Below are 19,836 nucleotides of genomic sequence, written 5' to 3' on the forward strand. Positions count from 1 at the left end.
CTCTGGCAGGATCTGTGCTGTGATGTTTTGTCTCAAGACTCAGATAAGAAAACAGAGGTCTGTCTGTTTGTTCCAAACATTCCTCTGTTTACTTCACATATTGAGGGTTTATTGTTGTTATATTTATTTGTTATACAATTGTTGTACTTATTTGTATTCCTGTATTGTGATGTACTGGTTACTTTTTCAACATTTGGTTACAAATTTCAACATTTCTTGTCCAGTGAAAACCATGAATGTTTCTGATAAACTGAAGGATGAGGTTCCTTTATGGGTTGAGCAAATTCTCCTACTTCTTCAGCTAAATAAACTATATGAAAAGTTTGGTATTAGTTAGAAAATGCATTGTCACAAAGCTAAAAACAGGCTGTGTTTCATGAAAAGTTGGACAGCAACGCTACAAACGAATGATGATCTTATAGAACATTATGCATTGGTGTACATTGAACTAACAGTAGTTAAAATCAATGCAATCTTATGCACCAGTAAGTAATCAAAAAAACCACAGCCATAGTTTATTAAAAGAAAAGAAAATAGCTGCAATGAAGGCCGACTGTTGCGTCGCCTCACGCTGCCTGTGTCTCAGCCAAAAAGCTGCACTTGAACACACCACAAAGACCACAGCAGAAGGCCAACTAGCTTGTATGTTCTGCACCTGCGTGAGAGGAAATAACACTCTGTCAACACGGGTTTGACTAGTGTCAACGGTGCAGGACACACCACAAAAATTAGGGCCACATGCGCTCACTTGCGGCCAACCATTGGCCTGGTGTGTCAGGGCCCTAAACAGGGACAATTTCTCTGCGTAATGAGTGGCCTTATTCTATTTTTCGTACTTAAAAGTTACTTTCATTAGTACTTTTGCTGATAATTACTTAGTAATTAAGTAAGTAAGGTTTTGAATCCAAGACTTTTACTTGTGGGGGGGTATCTCCACAGTGTGATATTACTACTTATATTACATTTCAGATTTGTGCAGCATTTTGTGGGGGTGTGAGCTCTTTGAGTGCTTTCCAGTTCAGTCTTTAATGTGGACTTAATCTGATTCAGATTGGTGGGAGGTCCAGCACTTACTGTATGCCCCTTCCAGTTAAGCTTGCTCTCTGTCTTCATGACTATGAGTTCACACAGTACAAGGGCCCTGTGTTTTCACTTTCCCAAACAGACCTAAATAAATCATTCTCTCAGAGCCTTGTGGCCTGTGATGAACAGACGGGTGGGGTATAGTAGTTGGTGGGGGTGGTTGTGGTGGTGGTGATGGGGTAGCATTACATGTAGGTAAATGCCGGCATATTTGAGATGGTAATCCTGGATAACTCTCCAGTTGGCTGATGACCAAACATTCATGCGTCGCACAATAGGTTTTGGCAGGTGTCCAATAGTGGACTTACTCTGGGTTTAACAGTGAAATCCATTCTGACTTTTTTTTGGAAAGGGCTTAAATAATTGATGTCGGATGGAGTGAAGAGAGACGGCGAGGAAAAATGTGTATAAAGGGTTTTTTTTCCACCATGTGCTTGGTTTTGCGAATAAATTCGGGGATAGCCCTTAACCCCCACCCTGCTCGTAAAACTTTTTATCCCCTGCTGGATTAACTTTTACTGCCTCTCTCTTCTTTTTTTTGTTGCTGCTCATACCTCTAACACCCTCCTCCCCAAATCTTATATTTTCATCTTAATCTTTTCTCATTGGTGGTATTCTCCTTTCCCAGAGGGCAGCAGTCTGGGTGGGAGAGCTGTTTGTATTGTGTGCACCAAACAGTGCTGAAGTGCTCCTGAGCAAGGTCACACAAAACCCTAATATGGTGTATGGTATTTGCGTCAGTCTGCTCGTAGGAAAAGAACTGGAAAAGTTATAAAAGCAAATAAGTGATATGAGGTTTTCTCTGGTTTGTTATAAATAAACTCTCTAAAATATCTGTGGGAAAAAAGAAGACGGAGGAGACTGTAAAAAAAGTTATTTCAGCGCTTTGCTCTTGTTGTGCGACGGTAATATAGTGTTTTTAAATGTAAGTAGAGGCGTTTAAAAGAAGTTTCCCTGCAGAAGGTTTATACAGCTTTAAATTTCACATAAGCAAACAAAATAAAAATTCCAATGTTATAAACACCGAGAGTATTTGGGCAATGACAGACAATATCTGATAGAAGACAGTATAATATATACACATTTATAACGTAAAACTTCTAAAGATGGAAAGAGATGTAGGAACTAGACTCTTTGCTGTAGCGACTACCTGCTGTTAGCAAGTAGCTCAGTTATTTGGGAAACTAATGCCGCTTTTCCACCAAAATTAGCACGTCTACACAGGTTTTTTAAACGTGGGTCAACCCGCTAAAAATCGCCTATTGACCCCATTCCCACTTCCTGCAGGGAAGGCAGTCGGTCTGTGATTTTTATCTGCAGCTTTACGTTGTTGTTTCATGTCACGAATGCGTGCCGAAACAGGGAACAACCCCAGTTAAAGTAAAGACAAGCATGGAGGCCAGTGACGACACTTCATAGATCACCAGTTTGTACATTTTACTACAGTATCTATTTACGCGCCACCACTGGATGTTGACCCGGGTGTGAATGCTGAGTGTACACGTTCCCGTTGCACACAAAAGCCCGATCTTAGCAGGTTTAAGTGGGATTTTTGACAAGTGGAAAAGGCGTATAAGTGGTCTGGTTAGCTGACTGGAGTCTGCCTGCACCACAACCTTGAATGACGGGGGGACTTACAGCGGGACAGAAGAGGTATGAGGCATCAGTACGGGGTGAAAACATCATGTTAGCAGTGAATGAGTTAACCAGGGTGACTCGGACACAACCAAAAACTTCTGCCAACTTATTTCAGTCGTGCAGGTTATTTACTTGACCAGGCCTTTTAAGTATGATTATACAAGCAGCTGTTACTACACTACATTTTCCAAAGTTGAACTTAAAGTGTCTGCTCCTCTCTGTCTGTAACAGCAGGGAGGAAGCAGGGAGCTCGACTGTCCCAGAGAGAGACAACAGGCAACGGAAGAGACAAAATAAAGGAGAAGACAGAACAGAACAAGTGGGACGCATCAGAGCTGCTGCCAGGAGGAAGTGACAGCGTCACGGCACGGGTGTGTCGCCATTCAAGATCCGAATCGGTTCTGACCCATTTCCTCTCCATCATTCCGGTCCTTTGTCTATGTGTGTGTGCCGGTGTATGTGTGTGTGTGTGTCGGGTGCACTGAAGCCATTCAAGGGGAGATGGAGGGAGAGAGACAGAGGTGGACTTCTGTTGTGATGGAATTAGCCGCAGTCAGGCTAAATGGGCTTTAATTGGTGGAGTGTTTGGTCCAACACAGCTTGGATTTTCTACTGACACGCACACACACACACACACACACACACACACACACACACACACACACACACACACACACACTTCTGTCGGTCTTCTTTGATCCAAATAGGATTCATCTTGGTATCAACAAGCTTTTTATCTCTTGCCATTCTTTCCCTCACCTTCTTCCAGTTTTCCATCCTTCACCCTCTTTCCTTACTTTCTTCTCCTCTCTTGGTCTCTTTCCTTTGTCTTCACAGGAACCTGTAAGATTGGATCAGATTAACGGTTTAATTTTTAAACGACTGTGTGTGTGCGCTGGGATGAAGGACATTGGGTAAATTGCTGTGCACGTGTCCGTATGTGCATGGGAAAGTGAGAGAGACACAAAGGGAGAGTGAATGTGTACGTGCATGTTCGAGTGCTCGAGGCTGGATTTCCAGATTCCAGTGCTGCTTTATGAAGCTTTAGCTCTGGAAAGTCTTTAACATTCCCTCAACAATGTCCTTCACTAACCCAAAGAAGTGGATAAATGCAAAGGGCTTTTCATGTCACAGACTCTCAGTTAGATGGTTATTAAAGGACCAGGTTAGTGTTGCTGTTGTGTTCATGCTCATTAATTATAAATCACACATAATTAACATAATTACCAGTTATTACTATCCAAAGAATACCAGAGGTAGCTGCATGTAATCTGATAAATTGCCTCCAGTGATGTCATTCAGTGGTAGTTGCATTGTGGGTAATGTAGGCGCCAGGTTTTGAAAAGGAAGAAGAATATGTGGTTCTGCTGTATCAGTTTTGATCATTTGTTTTTAAACTGTCCATATTGAGTCCAACAGTGTCATAGGAGTGCAATGCCTACGTTACCCACAATGCAATTTAGCCACTGAGTGCAATGGAGGCAATTTATCAGATAACATGCAGGTACAAAAGGCTTTATACTGCTGCTTTACACATGTGCATCATTACTCCCCAAGACCTGTAATAATCAATAATTTCAATGACTACACTTTAAATTGATGATCGTTGTTCCGTGTCTCAAACTATGCCATGTTGAATTTTATGGAGCTTGGCCTGGAAACTCCTTGAAAAGTCCTTGAATTTGATGTTTAAGAAGGCGTGGGAACCCTGGAGGGAGGAGGAAAAGCAAACAGGATCGATCCGGTTACATTTTTAAGAGGACGAGCCAGAAGAGGAGAGTGAAAGCATGAAGATGGAACCACCACAGACTCGCCAATATTTAGGACACAGTTTTATATCCGTCCTTTCTTTTTATCTGATATTCCTGTCAGCACAACCCGCGGGAATCTCTTCCAGTTCTAGTGAGGCTGACCCCTTGACCTTGTAGCTCCACCATCAGGCCAAGAGTTTCTCTGATCTGGACACTCATTAATCTTTATTACTTTATTACACAGCAATTAAACACTAACACAGTCACTGACTCCGTCTTACAGAGAGAGTCAGGCAGGAGGGTAATTTAAGATAGACATGGGACCACTGTCTTTCAGAGCAACTGATTAACTAATGATTTTAGGTGTAGGTTATGAATTAGCCTACATGGAGACAGTCAGTCCTCACAGAGAAGTCTGGTCTTAGTGATGTACAAGAATAGTTTATCATCATCATCTGTCCACCAATAACAGTCCAACATTCAAATTGGCTTTATTTATCATGGAAAGCAAAGATGAAGATGTTGTTGACCAGTTGTGACACTTATAAAACCAAATAAACGGGTCTTTACTGCAGTTTGCTGTCGGAGTTCACGCTCCTGCAATGTCCTCTAGTCAATTATGCAAAGCGCGCTCCAGTTCAGTGCCACGGGGACGCGCACGGCTATATCCTGTGACTGAAAGCATCCCGACTTCATTCACCCCGGAGATCACAGGACCGCTGGGAACTGATATCAAACTCCTCCGGGCTGCAGAGTGGAGAGGGTTTTTTTTTTTTTTATTGATGCCATTTGCCTTTTTTCCTCCTCGTGTTCACGACACGGCTGCTTCTTCCAGGAAGTTTTAACTCAACTAGTTTTTTAAAGATTTGCCCCATGTGAAGTGCCAAGATGCTCAGCTGCTGCGGGACGCACAGATGTGTGATTTTGACCGGATTACACTGAGGACACAGTGAGGACACGATGGTGGATATTGTTGGAAGTGTGAACGTAAAAGAAAAGTTTCAACATTTCCATCGGACACCTGTTCATCTGAAGCCAAAACCAGGAGCTGCTGAACATCAACTTGACCTCGGTTACATCGTTTGATGCGTTAAAAGAAACTCGGGCTTAAACATGCTTTGCGATCACTTCTGTATCCTTTCAGAAGTCAGCCCTTCTCTCACCTACAGTGACTTCCACTGACTGCAGGAGCAGAACAAGCTCGCCTCTCTACTTTCACCGCTTTTCATTCAGGAGTTGAAACATCAACTAAAGTTTTTCGACGCTCCTGGCTCGCTCTTTCATCGAGGTCGTGGTTGTTGCCAGTTCTCCCGAGGGATGTTTGTGGGCTCCCGAGACCAGGGAGCGACCGCCCGGCTCCTGCAGTGGACCTTCGCCTCGTCCTGGTGCCTATGCAGCGGATCTGAGAGGAGATGAGAGCTGCGGTATACCACCTCCTCGCCGGCTGCCTCTGCCTGTTACGCACCGCTGCTGAGGTGAGCCGCGCGGGAGTGTGATGTGGTTGATTTGTTTCACATGTGTTGCAACGTATACAGAAATCATGAAAGTAACTGCAGCGCATGCAGCAGGTTAAATTCATTATGCGTAATTACGCACGCATTTTTACGCTGTCTTTTGGCGTAGATTGGCAAAAGTATCATCCTTTTTTAAATTAATGCAACAAGTTATCTGCCACTGAGCCGCTGAGTTTGCAGATTAGTCATGCTTGCATGCTTTTGCGCCCTTTACGCACCAACGGGCGCAGCTTTTTTTGTCTCCATCCGCAGTAAAGCGGCTCACGGACTGACTTTGTTCCCACAGGAGTCTCCTCTCCCCCGGGAGCTGTTGGAGCGCCTCTCCCGCAGCGAGATCCGCAGCATCAGCGACCTCCAGCGGCTGCTAGAGATAGACTCCGTAGGTAAAGCGCTTCATTATAATACAAATCGCTCCCTCCTACAAGCTGGATTAGCGAGCCTTACAGCAAAAAATGAGGTTATTCAGCAGAAAAACTCAGTTCATGTTGTTGATGTGTGCACCATAATGCACAAATGCCTGCTCAGCTGTTATTCAAGGTGAAGGATTATTATGCAGTGCTGGGAAAAGTAGTCAAAAGTCGATGTAGAAGATGTACCCAAGTATGAAAAGTGCAAATAAAAGTATATCATCAATATATTTCATATACTCAATCAATCACTTCAATCAGATTGGATATTTGGCATTTTTCTGATCATTGGAAGCATTTTTTTTTTCATTTTTAAATCTGATTGCTGACAAAATAAGACCAGAACAGACTGACTGATGTCCCTGTAGCCTGGAAAGATCCTGAGTGGGTTCAACCTCAACACAGAGTAACTGCTGACAAACATCAGCCCACCAGTGGCTTCCATGTGCCAGTCAGAGCTGCTGCTTCCCTCCCTGTCTGTGCCTTGAGAGATTAGTTGCATCTGGTTCAGTGCACAGTGAGAGGATGCTGTCCTCTCGGCTCATTACTGGAATACCTCACCGGATGTTGCTCGGAGACCAGTGGCCTGTCCTGCTCTTTTACACCCGCCGTGAACTCAGAGGCAGAGTTGACTTTGTGCTTTTAAGCCACTGCCAATGGTAAACTCGGAATGAGAGGTAGACTTGTAAAGAAAATGTATGTTTTAAAGGGGCATTCTGCCATTTTTACACATTTAAAAAAACAGTTAAATATCATCTTATAGTACCATTGGATCCTGTAATATATGTACCGAAACCCTAGATCTGTTTTGCTTTTCTAGCACAGACAGTACTCTTAAATGTAGGCGGGGTTGTCACTGGTTGATCTTCGGGTCTGCAGTGTTCCACTTCACCTATTAGTTTCGGATCAGTGCGCTATGTGCCTCAACAGACGGTTAATGATGAAACAGGACGGCATGGAGCGCTTCTTTTGGTACCATCCACAACTTTTGATAATGGAAATGCAAAAATAACTGTTCTGTGACGTGTAACTGGACTGAACTTCTTGGTTGAAACGTGGCTTTTGTGAAGTCTGAAATATATTACGATGTCACAGTGATGTGAGCCAGGTGATCTTATCTTGGGCTTGAAGGCTAAAGGTTTTCAATGGGAAGGTTAGAAACAGCAGAGGGTGTGGAGTTTTAAAGATGTGAGCATTTACCAGGCATAGGGGGCCTAATGAAGAGACAGCTGCATTATGGGAATTGTTGTGTTTTTGAAGCTCCATACTAAGGACTAAAATGTGGGATTTCTCAACTTCTGCTGCAGGAGATTCCCCCTAAAACCAGTAGTTTGTGCTGATAGTTTTGGCTGTTCCTCTGTTTACCAAACTTTCTATTGTATTTTGATAAATTAGCAGAGCCCATTTCCTGCCTTTAACTCCCTTCAAGTTCAAGAAAGAAGTTTCAGGAAGCTGTCATTCTGATATAGTGAAACGTTCCTTATCAATATATATAGATAAATATCAGTTTCCATGTCAAACACTTGCCCAAGAGGAAATCTGTGTAATAATAATACCTGTAAAAACATTTTTCCTCTAAAAACTTAATGGTTGTGGTATGTGGCATTTTTCTGGCTGAGCGGTTAAATTCAACAGAAATGTGTAAGGAGAAAAAAAGTGTTTTGTGCATTAAAAAAACAAAAAACAAAAGGTAAACATTATGCAAGTAAAAAAAACTAGGCCACAACTCATAAGCAATATTCACCTTCAATAAACACAGTAGATGCCAGTTCTCATTATCCAGGTTATAAATCAGAACTGAGCGAATCAGTGAGGTGAGACTGGAGGAAATAACTGTGGCATAAAACCGGCTTTATTCCATTTTCGCCTCGGGTCAGACTCCAGATTCCTGCCACACAAACTTTCCTCCGCTCTGAACTTCTGGTCGTCTGTGAAAAATAGTTGATTCATTTTTTAATGTCTGCCGCTCCGAGCGGTGCCACCATTAATCCTGGCATCATTGAGATGCAAATGTCGAGTGTGACGGCTCCCCGGCTCGGTGGGGGTCAAGTGGCTCACTTCATTATGCTGTTGTCATGCTGCCCATTATTGGTTTGAGAGCAAGGCCCGCTGGAAGGCTGCTGTGTTGCTATGTATAATTCATGCTCAAATTCCTGCATGTCAGGGCGAGAGAGAGGGCGAGAGACAGAGACACACAGAGAGAGAGAGAGAAAAGTTGAAGGTGGACTTTGTTGTGTTTTAGAAGCGCATTGTGTATACAGGCAGGCGTGTGTGCGTGACTGCTTGCACACACACACACACACACACACACATGGCAGGGAGCTCTCCATGACGGGTGCACACACAAACACACACACTCAAACACACACACAAAGAAGTGTGAGGTTTGGTATTCAGAATCAAATTAAAACAGTCCTGCCCAGACATCATTTATGTTGATTTCTGGGAATCTTTCTTTCTTTTTTTCTCCCCCCCTCTCTTACACACACACACACACACACACACACACACGCACACACACACACACAAACATAGAGGTTCACACTGCACAGACAAACTCCTAATTTATTGGCTATGAACGTGTCTGTGGATATCCTGTGGTTTGGCACTGCTGAGTGTTGAAATGGTTTGATGGATCTGTGAACACTTCAGAAACACTTGACTGGTTTTTACAGCATCTCATGTTAAACACACACACACACACAAACACACAAACACACACACACACACACACACACAAAGGCAGAGCTCCCTTGTTGGGTTTTAAATCATCACTAAACCAAACATAAACATCAGCTTGGATTTTTCCGCTCGTCATGATTCAAGATTTATTTATGTATTTATTTACGGTTAAACAAAAGCCATTAAACAGTCATGAAAACAGACTAGAAGCATCACTAGAAACATACTGAGATGTTTTATGATGCTATAAAATAAATGCACTCACTGCTTACATTTAATCTCTGATAACCGAGTCCGAACATGAAAATAAATGGTACTTTTTTTCTCCCCAGTTCGGAGGTGATTTCCCACAATGCTGCTTATTATTAGACCTCCTACAGTCAGTACACAGTCGTAATGCTCACTGCTTATGTGAAAACAACCTTTATTCATCAGTTCAGTTTCAGTTTATGTGAGTTAAGGCAGGTAAACATTTCTGATTTGGCTACATGTGAAAGCAAACTGTTAAATGTTCAGAGTGAGTCAACTCAGGTCAACTTGACACTTCTACCACTTGCCTATTTTCTTTAGGTTAATCATACCAATATATTCAGAAGGAAGTATGTGTAACTATAACAGCAACAACAACAGTTGTTACGTCATAGAGTCAGCTTTACAACTCTTGACTTAAAAAAATAAAATGGAGCAGTGATTTCAATAAAATGACCACGAAACAGAGAGTGCGAAAGAGCCACAGATAAACTGTCCCCTGATCAGCATTTCACTTGTAGAGCATTACCAACCTGTTCACATTCCCAGTCATCAAATACCGATGTTTTGTCACGCTCCTCTGGGTCTTATACAGACGCACAAAGTACCTTTAGGTGTCTGTATGAGACCACCAGAAAGCCTTTCTAACATGTTGTAAATGTGATATGGTCACAGTTTGCTTAGGTTTAGGCTCCAAAAGTAGTTGTTTAGCTTTAGAAGAAGAATGTTTGGATTAAAATAAGTATGTTACATATGTGCCGTAATGTACGTGATGCAAGTTTAATATTTTACGTAAATTAAATTGCATATGTAAGTTAAAATACGTCACCGTTTAGTTTTGGTTTCATACTCGCGGGACATGAACAGTGTTCTCCTCGGTGAACGTCCATCCATCCTGACCTACTGGGTCGCGCTATGTGGTGTAGCCCTGTGCATCTCTTAAAGATGCTAAAGGGTACCTTCAGAGACCTTATAGTGGAGACCAACCACTCAAAGCATTTTGATTAGAAAAGTATGAGAAAAGTCTCTAACACTAGAGATGGCGGGTGTACGACATGCTTTTTCTTCTGGCTCTCTCCCCATTTATTTAGATTGGGGACTTTGGTACCTTGTGCTGTCTGTGGAGAGAGAGAAAGGAGGCTTTGAGTTCTCTTTTTTCAATCTTGACACAATTCTCTGTCACTTGTCATGTATACAAAACAAATGCAACTCTCTGAATGCCCTCTGGGAAAGACTGTTTGAAAACATGCGACATTAACCCCAACTTCAAACAATTATTGCATCTTGCTTCTCTTTATGATGGCCAACTTATCACTCTGCCTTCATGCTCAGAGGCCACACTGAGTCATTCAGAAAAGCTATCAACACTTGCATCATGCATCATGTTTAAATTCTCGGTACCTGCAGTCAGAAACTGTCAGTTTGGCCGTCAGTTCCTCAGCTGAAGAGTTGTGACGACCCATGAGTGAACTCTGATGAATTAGATTTAAAATGTATCTGATATACGCACTGACAGGCTGTGTTTCTCACTGGCTGCATTTACATGCAGAGAACTCAGTAACCTGGGATATAAACATCATAACTCAGTTAGAATAACCTAGTTTAGCTTGTGCTCTGATCATGAGAGACTTGATAAAGATGTCTGTAATAAACAACTTGCTGCAGCATGTAAACATCCCCCTGTCTTCACAGTTTGTTTATCGGTCAGTCGGTCAGTCATCAAGACATTTTATGTGGAGGTTCATGGTGCCCAGTTTGAATGTTTTGACCTTTTTTAGTCCATCTTGTACAAAAAAAAACAGTCATCCACTAAGGAAATAGCCATAATATTAACTAATAACATTCAAGCTTCCCAGAAGAAAAACCCATTACACATATTTTATCCTTCAAAGAAGAAAGTGTGTGTGTTTGGTGTCTTGGTATGTGTGTTTGACAGGGATCTGGGAATATTTATGAATGGTGTCTATAAATGTGAGTGTGTGACGTCTGAACGTGCGTGTGTTGTTTTGTCTTTATCCAGAGAACGAGGTGATCGAGGAGACCAAACACAGCTACCACAAGGACTTCTCTCACAGCTTCCCCGACCTGAAGAGAGCGCACGCACACACCAGACACAAGAGGAGCACCGGTGAGACACACACACATACATAACACACCATCAAGGTCTCAGAAACAGAAACACACTGGCTAAAGGATATATATTATAGTTATATGCTCTTTCCTGCCTGGTGTCTGTAATCTTTGACATTTTTTTTTTTCCCCCTGCAGTGGTGGAAGAGGCCTTGCCAGCGGTGTGTAAGGTGCGGACAGCCATCTATGAGATCCCCAGGAGCCAGGTGGATCCCACCTCAGCCAACTTCATCATCTGGCCGCCCTGCGTCGAGGTGAAGCGCTGCACCGGCTGCTGCAACACCAGCAACATGAGATGCCAGGCGGCTCGCAAGCACCACCGTATGGTCAAGGTACGGAAACATTTCTACTGTATATTATGTCTGAAAGTGTATCTTTAAGCATGCATTTATATACCAAATGCCATCTAAAGAAAAGATTAATTCCTGCACTCGACCATCAACATGATACTGAAACCTCTACAGTTCTGTACATAATAATAATAATTTATAAAGGCAACAGAGAAGATGTAATCTGACAAAAGATTAGAAGAAGGTAGTAGAGAAGCTGCAACCACGCTACCCAGGACACATGCGTACAGTAGATGCAGTAACTCATCCACTATATACGATATCAGCAGGTGACCTGACCCGATATTATGGCCCATTTCTTTCCATTGTGTTCTCATTTTTAGCAGAGAAACTTCAGACCAACCAGCAGAAGAGATGATTTTAACAATTTAAGATTAAAGCTCTGCCCAGAAAAAACAAACAAAAAGGCAGTAAAGGAGGCAAAAACTTTAACTTTCTAAACTTTCATTCTCACCATTCCAACATGTCGGCACATTTATCGTACACGCCGGTAATCGCTCTACAAACATTTTGTAAGAGGCTTCTGTTATTTGTCTTTTAGTGGCACCGACGTACGCATACAAAAAACTAATGATGGCAAAGGGAATGTAAACACACCGGCACACAACCATTTACTGGAGGTATACACTCTACACCGGCCAAAAACAATTACTCTACCCAGCTTGACCATTGTGTGTGTGTGTGTGTGTGTGTGTGTGTGTGTTATTGAGTGTCTGGCAGCGAGTTAGTTCAAGAACATAATAGCTTCCTTTTGATCTCTGCCAGAGCTGGAAATAAGACTCAGTAAACCCCGATCGTTTCACACAATCTGCCAACTGGGAGCTGTCCCAAGGTGTGTGTGTGTGTGTGTGTGTGTGTGTGTGTGTGTGTGTGTGTGTGTGTGTGTGAAGGGATCTAAGATCCAATTTTAAATCTCCAGAATAACATTATTAACCTGATATTGATATTCAGTGTGTCTAAAAGAAGTTTTATGTGCGTGTCCATGTTAAATGTTGGTAAATTAGACAACAAAGCTCACATCCAAAGATAAAAATGTAAACAAATAAACAAGATTAAAAATCTGAGAGAGAGAGCGAGTGGAAAATAAGAGTGAACGATGGACAAATAAGAAAGGGTATTCGTGTGTGTTGCCAGAAGTCGAGAGGGGAAAAAGTTGAGGGAGAAAAAGAGAGGGCGAGTTTGATTCTCTGTGCTTTATCCTGCTGATACCCAATCTGAGATGAAAGGAACGGTCCTCTGTCTGCTTACAGAGGAAATCAAAAATAAAGTCACTCACATGTGCTGAGATCCAGCGTTCAGAGGGTGAACGGTCACGAGTGCAAGATGCACTCACACACAGCCGGAGGGGAATTGGCCGGGCTGAGGTTCAGGTGGTGTGTCCATGTGTGTGACAAAGAGAGAGGGACAGATAGAAAGATAATGTTAGCATTAGCATCTTAACCACACTGCTGTCATATCAGGCTGTCCTTCAAGTGTGAGAGGGAAGCAGCAGGAATGACAGTCGGAGGCTGAGGTACGAATTGACCCGTCAGTTTTGGAGCAAGTTGCTGCTGAACAGTATCAACAAGTATCCCTTGGATTTGCTCAAGAATGAGGGCAAGCTGGAGCATGTGATCAACAGGTGCATTAGCGTAGTGTTGGCAGTGATGTGGGTGCAGTACTGGACTGTTGTGGGGTGTGAGCATTGGCTGTAAATAAAGTGGACAGAGCCACCAAGACGTCACCCGTAGGTTTCTGAAGAAATGGAGCTCAAAGTGGGTGATACCGGTGGTCGCCATCTTGGCAGTACCTGACTCCGCCTAACTCCTGGCTGATCAGAAATGGGCAAAGAGGAGCCTGGATGGAGCAGAATGAAGCCTGGTTATTGAAACACATCCACCTTGCTGGAAGCTACCAAGCTATGAGAGGGGACGCCTAAACTTTGTCCAGTATTTAAAGGGACGGTCCGCCCTAAAGTTAAAAATACATATTTCTCCTCTTACCTGTAGAGCTATTTATCCATCTAGATTGTTTTGGGTTGAGTTGCAGAGATTTGGAGATATCAGCTGTAGAGATGTCTGCCTTGTCTTAAAATAATGCAACTAGTGCTGTTTTTCCTTTACATCTGCCGGCCTGGCTCTACTCGGTTTGACTCGGCGCAGCCAAAAGTGCTAGTGGAGCAACGGCATAAATAGCACTCGACTTGTAAAGTATATTTTAAAAAATTCAACAGCAATGTCTCTCCTCACAACCCATGACCAGGTTACTCAGGATCATCCACAGATGTTTGATTGTGAGCAGTTTCATGGAGGAACTAGAGAGTAAGGTTGTTAGCTGGGCAACCTAACGTCCCGTTTAAGCAAACAGGCGCACTATGATGTTTGGAGGAGAGTTTAGCAAACAATTTCGACCATTCCAGTAATTTTTAATTTAAACAAAAGCTGAGTAAGTGTTTTCTCTGCAGTATAGTTGAAAAAATCTTTCTCTTCATGTCCTCCATTATGTAACCTCTCTCTCGCTCTCACTCTCTCTCTCTTTCTCTGTCTCTCCAGGTGGCGAAGGTGGAGTACGTGCGGAGGCGTCCCAAGCTGAGGGAGGTGCAGGTGAGGCTGGAGGATCACCTGGAGTGCATGTGCACCAACAAACGCCACATCAGCCCAAACTCAGACACAGACAATGGTGAGCATACAGCTGTGTGTGTGTGTGTGTGTGTGTGTGTGTGTTTACTTATGCATTGGCTCGTGTCTCATGTGAAGGCTGCTCCTGTCTGAATGTGTCTACTGACACCAAAAGCAGCTGATAAGAGATCTGAGGTATTTACTGTGTTTTTCCTCTCTGCTTGAATTAGTCCTCCCTCAGGGCAGCACCCCCTCACACACACACACACACACACACACACACACACACACACACACAGATGCATGCACGCACACACACACATTATCCAAAATTTCCTCCTGAATTAGAGCCAACAACAGACAGCAGCACTAATAAAAATGCTTTCCTGCAGTTCCAACATGCATTAAAATTGTGCTGAATGGAATCATAAATTTTATGCAAACCTATAATTATGTTATTTCAGCTTCTCATCTGTCACATTAAATAAAAAAAAGCCTACTCACTGTGAGTCACCCTGAACAAAATGAGTTATAAAATTAATTTCTAAATTAAAGTTGACTGTAAATCACTTGATGAATGATAGTGGATCAGATTATATCACACTGGAGGGCTTACAGTTAAAGCATCCTGTAATTAAAACGTCACAGGGTCACTCCTGCAGCAGCCATGTGACTTCCTGCTGACACACCTACCTGCTGACGTCCTGCAGGTCACAGCGTCACCAGCTCAATGTAAAAATGTGTATTTAGGCCCTTCAAACATACACCTAGTTATTTAGAGCAATGTTTATCAATGTGCTCCAAGTGTGCATGTTTAAATAAACAACTAGATAACGTCATTTGTGTTTTTGTCCGCCTCAGTTGTAAAGCACAGTTACAGTTCAGCAAATATGTGTACGTTTTTGTACAACACAGCATAAATATTTCGTCTTGTCATTGTTGAAGGAGGAGTTTTCACTCACACATCTTCACTCGACTCTTTTCCCAACAGGCATCAGGTGAACAGAGACGGACAGATGGAGGAGAGGAGGACCGGAAGAGGGCGATGACCTGAGCTAGAAAACAAGGACGAGCCACCTTCAGCCTCCAACACCTCCACCACCACCTGCCATCAAGGGACTGTGAAGGTTTGACGGAGTGTATTTTGAACCTTTGGGAGGTTTAATGGAGGATAACTGACTCTTATGGACCTCAACTGTACTTTGAAACATTTGTAAAATAAACTGAGAGCGACAAGTCACAGAAACGAATAAGAAACAGACTGACGGTTTCCCCGCTGTGATTCCTCGACGGAGAAAAGAAGCGATTAGACGATGAAAATGCAGAACGCTGGCACGGGTGAGGTGCATTCTGGGATATGGAAAGATTGTCTGCCTCTTGTTCCTTCTCCAGAGTATAAACCGCTCAGCGACTCGGATTATAAACTGGGTGGAATCCTTTCTAGAAACAGTGACTGGGATTAGGTTTTTTGTACTCCAAGATTTACTCTTCCTCAGCAGAACACTCACTGACACACACACGCACGTATATCCTCTTATTTTTATAACCTCTCATTTTCTATCGCTGTCTGTTTCTACTTCTGCTATGTTATCCACATAAAGAATGGAGGGGAGAAAATCCTCCTGACATGTTACTGATACTAATAAACTATTTATATGAAAAAAAAAGTGAGCGTGGTGATCAGAAAATAGTTTTCAGAGAATCGGGTTTTGCTTCCCAGAGTGACTGAAGGACTTAAGAATGTATTTAAGCCTGAAAGAGGACCCGAGCAGGCTTCTGTACGGGTGTGTGAGAGAGATTATCTGGAGGATCATAATACTGAGGCTAAAACCCCTGTGAATTTGTAACTGAGAGTCTCACACACACACACAGACATAAAACCCCACCGATGGAGAGAATAGATAAAGGCATGTGTGGGCTGTTAACACAGTGAAATAAGCCACAGCCAGCAGGTGATTATTCAGTGTTGTTACAGAGCGACTGTTGTTATTTCAAGGCCAAACTGAGGAAATGACAATTAACTCAGTAAAGAGGAAGGTAAATGTTTTCAGGAGTGACCTCATCTCATGACTCGCAAACACTAGATGAAACAGAGGAGAGGGTGACATCATATGAAAAACACCACACGTCTGTCAGCTGCTCACCCCAGTGTCCGTTTCCATTATGATGAGGAACTCTTTTCTGTCTTTCTATCCCTTCCACTCTGTGTATAAAGAAAAACACAAAGGCACTTGTATGCACATCCATGTAACCCTTCAACACAGGCACAATGACATGTAGTGATGCACAATGGACTGGTCGTGGTGTTGCTGAAATAATTCCTGTGATAATAGGTTAATGGAAATGAGAGAGGAGTTAATGCGCTTAATGAGAGACAGAAACACATTCAGCTCATAAAAATCGATGTTTTTAAAGAACTTCCTGTGCCGTCAACCTTAATATGTCTTAAAGGTGCAATATGTAAGAATTGGCCACCTGTTGAATTCATACTCAAAACATGGCCATGCAGCTAGCAGTCGGGACCGGGAGCTCGGAGCACGGTGGGAGCTTTGCATCAGGACGAGACGCGGCTAGCTGTTTGGCATGCTAACTTCAGTAGATATCTCTTCAACACAACACATAGAAGTCGTTATTTTTTCACATTCTGTTGACAATTTATTACATTTTGTTTACATCCAAAAACTCCACTACATATTACACATTTAAGATACTAGCACTCCATTGTGAAAACTGATCTAGGAGCACATCCTGCCATTTTACTTTGTGATGCAGCGGCAGATTCGCAAGATCACATCTTGTCAGGCTTCAAGCTTTGCACTTGTGGCTGAACACACAGGCATTGAACCGATCAGCGTCCGATGAGCAACTCCTCGCTGGTACAGGCGGGGTTTAGATGTATCGACCAGCGAGAGAAGCACTTTTTTTTCTTCTCCTCGAAGGTTAGCGTCACTGCTACTATAGCATCAGTTATATCAAAACTGGAGAGTATATTTAATTGAAAGAAGAGTAAAGAACGTCACTGAAGGATTTTCTTGATTGGTAACATGTTTTTTGCTCTTCTCTCAACTGGATTTGGTATGAATTTGATTTACCAACAGGCTCCACTAGTGGTGGCACTCTACTGTTGATCTGACTGGTTGAAGTTAGCCTGTGTTAGATGGTGATAGATGGATGGTTCGTCCAATCACCCACAGAGTATTTTTGTAAAAGGGCCTGAGCTTCTCTGGAACAGTTTCTAGTGGCGCCTTTTCCAGATCATTTTGCCCATCAGGTTACCTTCATTGGCAAAACTTTTTCTTTTAAGCGAGACTTAGGCCTTGGATACGAAGGTGAAAGAGCGTAATTGGTAATTTCTTCCCTCATTGATGTCATGTCCGTTATCTGATGCTGATGTAGTGACTGAGTTTCTGTGCTTTTGTGGTTGAAAAAGAGCCGCTGCATTTACTTTTCTGATGCTCCAGACATAAATATATATATACAGTACACGCAACAGGAAGAGCGATTCATTATCAACCCAGATATTTTAAACTTCACTGCTTGCTTTTCTGCTGAGCTTTCAACTGTATCCCCAAATGGAGCTGCAATATAAACTTCAGCTGCAGTTGTCACATGTTTACTCAGGAACCATTACTGCTTTGTTTCATTCTGCAATACTAGACTCATTTTTATGTAACAACTGCTCTGGTTTAGGAAAAGCAGCCAATGAGTAAACTGCAAAATAAAGAGAAGACTGTAGGGTTTTGGGTTTTTTTTTTGGTGGTGAAGACATTATGTTTTTTCTTCCCTCGTCCAAACCTGAAGCCGTGGAGCCGAACCCTGTGCCCACGAGGCCGTTCCAGCCCCTGCTGGCACCCCACAAACCTGCTGTTTGGACCAGCGCGCTGCGGTTCCACGCTGCCTCAAACAGCTCTTTATGTTGCAGACGTTAAACACTTATTGGGACATGCTTCAACAACTGACTGCATTTACAACAGACGGAGGACAAAACAAATGTTTGTTGGTTGTGGCGGTGAAAAGCAGACGAGGCAGACAGTCGGGTGACTTCATTGCGAGTTTGAGGTCGCTTTGCGTAACTCACTCTGCTGGCATATTTCTCTTGGAGGAGCTGGTGTAAACCATGTGTAGACATTGGCCAACACTGTAACCAGAGTGGGTAGTCAGTGTAAATACATAAAATTCATAATTGAGTGGTTCTGTTTGAGCTGCACAAAGACGACACTGTGCATCAGGACTTAATAAAAAAAACTTTGGTTTTTGGTTCCAATCTGTCAGATCTGCAGCAGCGGGAAACATCCTGCCGTTCATCAGCTAAATACCTCAACATGTCAACGTATAAGGGAGAAAAATGTTGTGAATATAAAGCAGTGAAAACCAGTTGTTTGTGCTGGAGGGAACAAAGAGAAAGAAGAGACAGATGGGGATAAGACTGTGTGTAACAGGGTCTGAAAGGTGAGAGGGAGGAAATGAAAACAGACAGGATGGAGCACACTGAGATTGTGCCTGTGTGTGTGTGTGAGTGACAGTGAAAGTGTGTCTTTGTGTGTGAGAACGAATGAAAGTGTGTGTGTGTGTGTGTGTGTGTGTGTGTGTGAAACAGAGAGAGAAACTCCATCTCTCTAAAGCTCAGTTAAGCAGATTAACAACATGCTAGCTAAAATGCTGAACGCTCTGCAGGTCAAGTACAACCTGATATAAGCTGATGGAAGTTGGACCCTTCAGTTACAGATCTCAGATCAGATTACCAAACCTCTGTATTCCTACACTCGGCCATTATGAAGCTGAGAGTATATCTGAGTATATCTATGTCTATGTTTTTATGTTTTTTCTGGATAAACACCTCCAGGTTCTGCTCCTGCCCTCAGTTTCGCCTCCATTATATTGATATTTATGTTATTTTTTGTGAGTTGTCTCATCAGCTGTTTGGTGGATTGAATAAGGAAAACCGGGAAAGACTCTCCCCTTCAGAACAATATATAATTTGATTATTAATTTAATATATGTACAAAAATGACCTTGTTATTATAGTGTATAGAGTAAAGCGGGGTGTCCAATCCCAGTTTACACTAATAACTTTAGTGATTAACTTTTCCTCGAGCACCATCATCAGGTCGTTATTTCAATTTGTCCACTATTTTGGTCAATTTATGACCAAACACCTTCTGTAATTCCCATCAGCGTCAGCGGTAACGTGTGTTTTGTGCTAATTAGCACATGTTAGCAAGCAAACACACCAAACTAAGATGGTGAACATGGTAGACATACCTGTATCTGTCAGACAGCCACATATTAGCATTGTCATTGAGAGCCTGTTAGCATGCAGACATTAGCGTATAGCTCAAAGTAAAAGCCTCGACGAGCTGCTAACATGGCTGTGGACTTTTATGGGGCTTTTCCATACACATGTGCTGGCCTGGCTTGAGTTGGTTGGACTGGGA

At 42.7% G+C, this 19,836-nt stretch overlaps 1 protein-coding gene across 1 annotated transcript; it reads left to right on the top strand.

Moving 5' to 3' along the window:
• The first annotated feature begins 5,884 nt into the window (after positions 1-5,884).
• LOC141004691 (platelet-derived growth factor subunit A-like) lies at positions 5,885-15,451 on the top strand. Its single transcript, XM_073476351.1, has 6 exons — positions 5,885-5,947; positions 6,273-6,369; positions 11,345-11,452; positions 11,593-11,786; positions 14,336-14,462; positions 15,393-15,451. The coding sequence occupies exons 1-6, from the start codon at positions 5,885-5,887 to the stop codon at positions 15,401-15,403; spliced, it is 600 nt and encodes a 199-aa protein (XP_073332452.1). The 3' UTR covers positions 15,404-15,451.
• The last annotated feature ends 4,385 nt before the right edge of the window (positions 15,452-19,836 follow it).

The sequence above is a fragment of the Pagrus major genome, chromosome 1 (assembly GCF_040436345.1).
Source record: "Pagrus major chromosome 1, Pma_NU_1.0".
Classification (NCBI taxonomy): domain Eukaryota; kingdom Metazoa; phylum Chordata; class Actinopteri; order Spariformes; family Sparidae; genus Pagrus; species Pagrus major.

Excerpts from the sequence above, each read along its gene's own strand:
- LOC141004691 (XM_073476351.1), top strand. The coding sequence starts at position 5,885 with ATGAGAGCTGCGGTATACCACCTCCTCGCCGGCTGCCTCTGCCTGTTA. Across the intron at positions 6,370-11,344 it reads GCTAGAGATAGACTCCGTAG|AGAACGAGGTGATCGAGGAG; the intron begins GTAAAGCGCTTC and ends GTCTTTATCCAG. Across the intron at positions 11,453-11,592 it reads CAGACACAAGAGGAGCACCG|TGGTGGAAGAGGCCTTGCCA; the intron begins GTGAGACACACA and ends TTCCCCCTGCAG.